Source organism: Leptodactylus fuscus, chromosome 4 (genome assembly GCF_031893055.1).
Source record: "Leptodactylus fuscus isolate aLepFus1 chromosome 4, aLepFus1.hap2, whole genome shotgun sequence".
NCBI classification, from domain to species: domain Eukaryota; kingdom Metazoa; phylum Chordata; class Amphibia; order Anura; family Leptodactylidae; genus Leptodactylus; species Leptodactylus fuscus.
The window spans coordinates 89,172,917-89,182,724 of NC_134268.1; the positions used below are offsets into that span (position 1 = coordinate 89,172,917).

General features: G+C 37.0%; 1 protein-coding gene across 1 annotated transcript in view; it reads left to right on the plus strand.

Moving 5' to 3' along the window:
- Positions 1-9,401, plus strand: part of FARS2 (phenylalanyl-tRNA synthetase 2, mitochondrial) — a 233,213-nt gene extending 223,812 nt beyond the window's left edge. Inside the window, exon 8 of the mRNA XM_075270763.1 lies at positions 9,201-9,401. Coding sequence (XP_075126864.1) covers positions 9,201-9,339 — 139 coding nt within the window. The 3' untranslated portion in view covers positions 9,340-9,401. The remainder of the gene's footprint in view (positions 1-9,200) is intronic.
- The last annotated feature ends 407 nt before the right edge of the window (positions 9,402-9,808 follow it).

Below are 9,808 nucleotides of genomic sequence, written 5' to 3' on the forward strand. Positions count from 1 at the left end.
AGGCATATATGGGCTAAATTCTGTTCATGCCTAATTGGATTTATAGCAGGAGCGATAAAGGGCGGGAATCATATGCTTCCTGAAAGGTCTGCTTGTCAATATGACAGCGCTCAAGGAGAATCTTCACTTTAAGCCAAATGAATAAATAATTTAGAAGCAGGTTCTCACTCAGCTGATCGAAGCATGTAATGATATGTTAATGTCTTGACATGGGTGTGATATGATGTATAATGGTTGATTTCAGGTACAGTAAATGTAGACTAATAATGGCAGATTTCAGTGCTACACAACAGCACAATTGCTATGTTTTTAAATGGAAATACCTTAAAAAAAAATTGCAGGCTTCTAGCAAGCATTAGGATTCATAGGATTAGGGAGAATTCATATGCTTTACTCACATGTCTGTTTAATCAAATACTAGACAATTCTGGAGCGTGGTTTTTTAGGACGCTACATTATTCCATTATTCTGTTATGCCTTCTGGAAATGTTTGAATAAATCAATATTTGGCTTTAACATATACAGTATCATGTGAGTTGGATATGCTGGAGTGCAGCCTTCCAAAGGATTGAATTTTGGTCTGAAAATCAAGGTCCTTAATAGCCCCAGTGGGGCAAGGATAAAAAAAAAAGACTGTCAAGAGAACCGTTTAGATGTTTTATGGCTGCTGTTCTTTAAAATCTGTTATGATTTATGGCTAAGATTGTTGTTTTTTAGTTTTTTTGCACTATATTTTTTTCTCCATTGTACTTTTTATAAAACTTTGTTTTACAAAGATAAAACACAAATACAAAGATAATGCAAAAATGTAAAGAGTATGCACAGAATATACAAGTCTGCAACAGGAGAGCTGGAAACAAAACATATGTGAATAGAAAGGTGTACAAATATTATCAGCAGAAATGTAATAAAAAGAAAAAACAGAAGTACATCAATAAGACTTAGGGGGGACACAGGATAAGAACCACAAGAGAGAGGAACGGGAGGGAGAGAACATAATATACTATAGTGACGTCAAAAAGGGGAACAGAAGACCAGTCGCCAAGACCTAAATATCATGAAGCGCCCAAAAGGATTCCCAAGACTTCCTAACCTTATCAAACTTCTCCTTCGTTATTAAGGAGAGCCGTGAAATTCTCAAGAGTTCTAGTCTCTCGAATTCTAGCGTACAGCTCCTCCAAAAAAGGAGGGGGTGACCTCCTCCAATGTTTTGCAATGAACGCTATATTTTTAGGATTTGTGATTGTACAAGATGTTGGATAATGAGGCACCTGCTTGTAGGTGATTTTGGCACTTTCTGTTTGAGGCATTATCTGATTTACAATAATAGTTTTTCAATTTGCTTATTCCCCTTTAGGCCTTAGTGTCCAAATTGTTCTAAAGCGTCTATATTCTTTCTTTTCAAGAGAAATACCAAATATGTGTAGTTTTTTTACTTTTTAGTTTTACTACTTTGAACAGTAATATCAGGAATATTTAAAAAAATAGTTTTTTGTTTTTTTGTCATATTCTTTTTTAAATCTCCTGACGGAGCTGGGTAAGAACTTGTTTATAGCAGGGCTATTTAATATTTTCATTTGTAACATTTTGGGGTGCATACATCATTTTGATTGCTTTCAATAGGCTTTTTGATGTTGGATGTAGCAGGTGGACAAATACCAAGAACACTAAATTCAAGGGTACGTAGGCAGAAGCAGCTTCCTATTTATAAAAAAACAAAAAACAGAGGGTCTGCAGTATCACTTATATTTGCCAGAATTGAAACCCAGAAACTGTGGTGTCCCAGGTAGTAGCTCTTCTCACTGAGCTTCTGGTAACTCTCTACAGTTTTCTATACACCCTTGGATGCCCTATTTATGCCAGCCCTTGCCACTCCCTCCTTGCCAGATTGTGTTCCTAGCCTCTTAGTCTTGTTACTCTACTATTGCACATACTATGTACCAAACTTAGATTATTATATGACATTACCTCTGCCTCATGCTACAAATCCGATATTGCTACTTTTCTGTATATCACCTCTGAATGGTTATTTGACTACACGTTGTTGTTGGCATCGATGATCCGTCGATAATCTGAACAAATCCCAATTATATGCAGGAGCACAGGTGACTTGCGTACTCTATGAAAAAAATGAAATTTTGATAAGCGTTGTTTTTCCAAGAGAGGCAGTGCGAGGGTTAAATCCAAAATGTCCAACCACTAATCTGTTTGTGATGGTCCCTTTGCCCTCTTGGTCTTAACAGTCAGAAGATTTCATTGTGTATCAAAAAGCCCCAAATAAATTACGTATTACCGTATTTCAAACTTCAAGGTTGATTTCTTCTTTCAGTAGTAATTGCTTTAGAGGATATGTCATGTACATAATTTTATTCAGTGTATTGATCTACATGGACACGGAAGGTGGTTACCAGGCAGTTGTACTAAGATATCTCAAATGACATCTCCTTCAGTAAATGGGGCTTGTTACATAAGTGGAACCATTACTAGTTATCTCATTATTCTGAAATAAGCAAATCTGTCAGACTTTTTTATTCAATGGCGTGCTTCCCATTTTTCAGATGTCCTCGATTGCTCCTGTCTTAATATTTTGCAGAATATGTACCTTTAAATTTATACAGATGTCTTCAAAAGTGTATTTTAGGTAAAAAATTGTAACGCCATTAAAAATAAAATCAAAATAATGAAATAGAAAATTACCATGAAAATCGTACATGGCTAAACATAGCAGCTATATGGATGACAGTCAATATGTGTAACTGCAGGGTGTTCTGTACAATCAATAGAAATATTGTAGCATGACGCTACAGAGATAGCAGACAACCGTCAGGAAGTACCTGAAAGAGATAAATTCCACTAACTTCACCAAGACACTTCATAGATCTATAGCATTGATCTTTTTAGTTCTGTCCTACTGAAGATGTCCAGGTGAGCAGATATATTTAGCAGTATTCTCCTATCTCCCTAGTTAAGATAGCTAGGGCTACAAAGCAGACATGGCCAGATAAAATGCTACAAACATCAGCTAGTGTCAGGCTGTTGTAGATGTACACAACACATTAAACATGTCTTAAGGTACCATGTATGTGTATGAATATAGTTATATTTTCTATTGCTTCAGGCATGACCCAGGTTGGTTAAGCCCTCATCTATCAACATTTATTTTAAGGGTCATGTCCATGGTATTACAGTTTCCTCCCATAAATCTCTTTCCCAAGGGTTTTTTCTTATTTTTTCATGGAAGATATTCCTGAATAAACATCACAGAATCTGATCCCAGTCATGGCATTAAAGATATAGCTATTACATGGAGCTTATAGTCCTCATCCCACTATGAATACCCTTTCAGGAATGCAGCTGGCCCAGGTCAACACTATCTAAAAAGTGGAAAAGCCCTTTAATTGAAACATTTTTTGCACATTAGTTATTGGAGAAGTCAATAACAAAGAGGTTGATTTACTTTTATGCATTGTGAATGTTTACTCGCTGGGAGAATTTGCTGTGTTAGCTACATATGAATCTACAAATCTACAATCTGATCCCCCTCCTGCCATTAGCCCCTTAGTGCTCTGCAACGTACAAGTGCGGTGCAGCAGGAAGGTAGCTAATGCTGCGCAGAATACATGTATAGTAAGTTACCACTCGGACCTGGCTGCAGCACCCCCATGCCAAGAGAACTCCTTAATAGCAACTATGGCATCTATGGGGTTGTTTACTTTCATGTCACCTTTCAACGGCTCCTTTGTTTCTTTTTTCAGGGAAGCAGATATGCTGTTATTGCAACTCAAGTTCTGATCCGTGCTCATAGATATGCCATCTTTACTTGTCTATCAGGTGGAATTAAAAGTGATCAAAACGTGTATGTACCCCAGAATGGTATCAATAAAAAGGACAGCCCATCTAACAAAAATGAAGCACCAACCAGCTCTATTGATTTTCCTTACAAAAAGGTGTTTTGTTCATAATTAGTAAATACTTGTTTTTCTTTACCCTGAAGAAAGTTCTTAAAGGGATCCTGTCAGGTAGTTTTTCCATCATAAACTGTTCCCATCGTGTGCAGGATTAAGGAATTGCCTTTCCATTGGTGCTGGATCTCATATCTAATTAATGTTTTATTTTATTTATTTGGGTAACAAAGTCTGTGTGAGGGGCAGAAATGCTAAGGGTATGTTGATTCCTCTTCATTTTCCACTACCATATATATATATATATATATATATATATATATATATATATACAGTCCTATGAAAAAGTTTGGGCACCCCTATTAATCTTAATCATTTTTTGTTCTAAATATTTTGGTGTTTGCAACAGCCATTTCAGTTTGATATATCTAATAACTGATGGACACAGTAATATTTCAGGATTGAAATGAGGTTTATTGTACTAACAGAAAATGTGCAATATGCATTAAACCAAAATTTGACCGGTGCTAAAGTATGGGCACCCTTATCATTTTATTGATTTGAATTCCCCTAACTACTTTTTACTGACTTACTGAAGCACAAAATTGGTTTTGTAACCTCAGTGAGCTTTGAACTTCATAGCCAGATGTATCCAATCATAAGAAAAGGTATTTAAGGTGGCCAATTGCAAGTTGATCTCCTATTTGAATCTCCTCTGAAGAGTGGCATCATGGGCTACTCAAAACAACTCTCAAATGATCTGAAAACAAAGATTGTTCAACATAGTTGTTCAGGGGAAGGATACAAAAAGTTGTCTCAGAGATTGAACCTGTCAGTTTCCACTGTGAGGAACATAGTAAGGAAATGGAAGACCACAGGGACAGTTCTTGTTAAGCCCAGAAGTGGAAGGCCAAGAAAAATATCAGAAAGGCAGAGAAGAAGAATGGTGAGAAGAGTCAAGGACAATCCACAGACCACCTCCAAAGAGCTGCAGCATCATCTTGCTGCAGATGGTGTCACTGTGCATCGGTCAACTATTCAGCGCACTTTGCACAAATAGAAGCTGTATGGGAGAGTGATGAGAAAGAAGCCGTTTCTGCACGTACGCCACAAATAGAGTTGCCTGAGGTATGAAAAAGCACATTTGGACAAGGCAGCTTCATTTTGGAAACAAAAATTGAGTTGTTTGGTTATAAAAAAAAGGCGTTATGCATGGCGTCCAAAAAGAAACAGCATTCCAAGAAAAACACATGCTACCCACTGTAAAATTTGGTGGAGGTTCCATCATGCTTTGGGGCTGTGTGGCCAATGCCGGCATCGGGAATCTTGTTAAAGTTGAGAGTCGCATGGATTCCACTCAGTATCAGCAGATTCTTGAGAATAATGTTCAAAAATCAGTGACGAAGTTGAAGTTACGCCGGGGATGGATATTTCAGCAAGACAATGATCCAAAACACCGCTCCAAATCCTCAGGCATTCATGCAGAGGAACAATTACAATGTTCTGGAATGGCCATCCCAGTCCCCAGACCTGAATATCATTGAACATCTGTGGGATGATTTGAAGTGGGCTGTCCATGCTCGGCGACCATCTAACTTAACTGAACTTGAATTGTTTGTCCAAAATACCTTTATCCAGGATCCAGGAACTGATTAAAAGCTACAGGAAGCGACTAGAGGCTGTTATCTTTGCAAAAGGAGGATCTACTAAATATTAATGTCACTTTTCTGTTGAGGTGCCCATACTTTTGCACCGGTCAAATTTTGGTTTAATGCATATTGCACATTTTCTGTTAGTACAATAAACCTCATTTCAATTCTGAAATATTACTGTGTCCATCAGTTATTAGATATATCAAACTGAAATGGCTGTTATAAACACCAAAATATTTAGAACTAAAAATGATTAAGATTAATAGGGGTGCCCAAACTTTTTCATAGGACTGTGTATATATATATATATATATATATATATATATATATATATATATATATGGTAGTGGAAAATGAAGAGGAATCAACATACCCTTAGCATTTCTGCCCCTCACACAGACTTTGTTACCCAAATAAATAAAATAAAACATTAATTAGATATGAGATCCAGCACCAATGGAAAGGCAATTCCTTAATCCTGCACACGACTGTATATATATATATATATATATATATATATATATATATATATATATATATATATATATATGCAGTGCGTCGGCATTCCATCACAGCTTTCCGCTGCTGATATAGCCCTGATGAATGGGCCTGATCAGCATGGCGTCTTGAGCTGCAGAATCCGCTGCACCTTTGAGAGAACGCTTATTTTTTTTCTGTGTCCTGCAGGGATCTCTTTGAAAACAAAGGGTCTCAGATTCCTGTTAGAATCTGCTGCAGATTCCACCATGTGAACAAACCCTAGAATTGAGCCACAGACTCAACCATTCTCAATGCACATATTGTCTTTATCTCTTATTTCTGTACATAAACTACTGGTATAGAGATCTGTCTCTATCTGCCAGTGCAGTAAAGCCAGTGAAACTTCAAATTAATGGGGCCTTTTCCTTGGAGCTGAGACAGGGTGACTTTAAGCCAAGCAATACGTTCATTGCTGAGATATAAACTTTTTTCTTGATATGCTAACTAGCTGTTTGGTGCAATGAGGGTATTACTGTCTTTGTACCAAAGAGCTATGCTTTACCGCAAGCGCTATAGTGAGATTTGCAGCTAACCACTTTTTAAGTGGATTGGGTTTCCGTTTTTTTGAGTCCCCAAGTGGACCCGTAGTATGGAAACCCAAATGCAGGTGTGAACTTAACGTAAATGTGGACTATTTTATGCTTCCAAATTTGTGAGAACATTTTGAGTAAGGCACTTTACTGTTCAAGCTTACCTGTGCCCAGTGCACTAAGCAAGGCCTTTAGTGACATAGTTGAGTTAATTTTGGTTTGGGGCAACTTGACTGGCCACACAGTACTCTGCCTTCAACCTCACTGATCACCCTTAAAATGAACTAGAATGGAGACTGTGAGCCAAATCCTCTTGTCTGACCTTTGCATGAATAGGCCAAAACTCCCAAGAGACACACTCATAAATTTTGTAGAAAGCCTTCAAAGAAGAGTGGAAGCTGTCTTAATTGCAAATGGCAATGAACTCCATATTTATGCCTATGGACTTGTAGGTGTAACCTGTAGGTGTCTCAGTATTTTTGTCCATATAGTGTATGTCTTAGCAAATGTAGTCTTGAATATTGTTAAAACATTTATCAGGTTTTAGGCAATGCCTAAAGATTGGAATTTAAAATATGATTAAAAATAGTAACATGAAGTTCATAACGAAAGTGGCTGTTTTTGAGACTAAATAATTAGCTCCCAACACAAATTGAGCAGGTTAATGGATATTGACTTCCATCTGTCTCCCCATCTGTCTTTGCCTAAAAGTTTGATTATCTCATAAACTTCATTGAAAAAAAAATAGAAATGTATCCTCTCGACTAAACTTTTGTACTTTTTCCACAATGCAGTACTACACAGCCTGAAACCTATATAATAACATGGTATGAGTTATGTAAAGAGTAGTAAATTTGTATATATTAGCTTAAAGGGTTTCCAGCGGATCAAAATTAAATTCAATGTGACTGCATATGGCGGTGTTAGCATAACAAAAGTTTTCTTTCATCTGTTCCCAATTTGCCACTGCTCCAGTCCAGACGGTTCCAAGGACCCTGCTGTGCTCCGTTTCCTGGTGTCTTCCGATATTCATAAATAAAAATGTGCCAAATGAATAAAACAGGTTTAGCAATTGTTGTAATTCTGTGCTTTTTGGTGTTCATTTTACTAAGACTACATCTGTCATGACTTGAAAGGAAGTCTACCATTAGAAAATGATGTCTTGAAGTAATGACACATTGGAATAGCCTTTGAAAAGGCTATTCTACTGCTACTTCTCATTCTATTGTGCTCCCCGCTGTTTCTATAAAAAAGCATGTCTTCTGATATGCAAATTATGCTCAGGGAGCACAGGGACATTCACCCTGTGCTCCGAGCACACCAGTGTGATCAACTTCTTGCTATTCCTTATTGCCTCCTGTTCACCCTCCGCACCCCTGCATCTTCTCTTCATCTTCAACCTTGTGTAGGCATCCAACACTGCACTGTATGTGGTATGCGCAGCTGGCTCGGCTACTTCGGTTTCGGGCAGAGCTGACTGCACATGCTCTGTTGACCTTTTTGCGTTGGTCTGTTACACAATTTCAACCATGTAAAGCACAACATTGGATTCCTATACAAGGCTAAAGATGAGGAAAAGATGCAGATGGGAGTGAACAGGAGGCACTAAGGGGCGGTGACGAGTTTATGATACTGACGTGCTCAGAGAACAGAAGAAACACCCCTGTGCTCCCCGAGTATAATTTGCATATCAAAAGAAATGCTTTTTTACAGAAATGGTGGGGAGCAGAAGAGAATGAGAGGTAGGAGTAGAATAGTCTTTATAAAGGCTATTCCAACGTCTCATCACTTTAAAATGGCGTTTTCTAATGATAGACTCCCTTTAATTTGAAATCTTCATCTGTTCCTGACTGTCGAAGATCTGGATTCTGGTGCACAGGAATGCGCTTGAATTATAAGAGGCTGGAGCCTCTTAAAAATTTATGCGCAACTTGCACCAACCAGGGCCTTTGTTAAGACTACCATATAGAACATTAGTATTAGAAATTTCCCACCAGTATCTGACACAACTGGACAAACATTTTACCATTCACATCAGTCTTGTCCTCAATAGGGTTCACAATCTAAATTCCCTATCTCCTTATGTGTGTTGGCTAGAATCCTAGGATACCATTTACCCAAGTTTTTATTTTTTTACATTTACTTTGGCAACTATAGAAAACTGTTGCAGTATGAACTCAGCAGCACCATTGTCCCTGCAATTGACCTATTTCAGTGTGAGGTTTATCATGAGTTTTTTTTAAAGTCCATTCTGCTGAATCCTGAATTGCTGTTTTGTACCGCAAATGTATCTGTGTTGCTTAATCTTTGATAAATATATTGACTGTTGAATAAACATTACGTCTCTCTAGATTTTTTTTGTGTGTTTTTAAAAAGTCGCAAGCCGTAAATCCAATTTCCCTCCAATTTTCAAAAGCATTACAAAATCACAAATTTTTGTCGATGTGAATGTGTGAACCAAACTTTGTAAATTTTTTAATACTAAAATCCAGCTCAGAAAACTTGATAAGTTCCTTGCTTTATATTTTATCATGGTCCATCTATTTTCTGACTTGACTTTTTTTCTTCTCTTCCAGGAGCAAGCGAGTCAGCCATTGTTACCGAATTAAATATCGACACATGGAGCGTACTCTAACACAGACAGAAGTCAGCTTAGTCCATAAGAAAATTGGCAGCTTGGCAATAGCAGAGTTGGGTGTGGAAGGAAGATTTTAATGTTAGATTCGCAGTCTCTTTTCAATAAGCACATTGTATTAAATGTCATTTATTCAATGTCAATGGTGTATGACTTAAATATATAAAAAAAAAATCAAGAAAAATGTATTGTTTTTTTTTTGTTCTCCAGAAATGTTTATAGCCTTAATATTTACCAAAATATACAATGTAATGAACTTGTGTTCACTGCTCTGAATATTAAAGTTATTCTAATGTCATACTGTTAGATTGTGCAGGAACATGCCCCAAAGATATGTTCAATGGTAACATCTAGTTGAGTAGTATATTCATATTATTCATATTCATATATTGTATATCCAGGAGGAATAATAGAGAAATGGAGCAATGCAGAGTTCTAAAGAAAAAATGTGGCACAATTGTACAAAAACTGACAGGTAGAATATTTCACAGATTTCTAATGGTATTATACTGTATGGTTTTTTTTTGTTTGTTATTTGTACAAATCTGG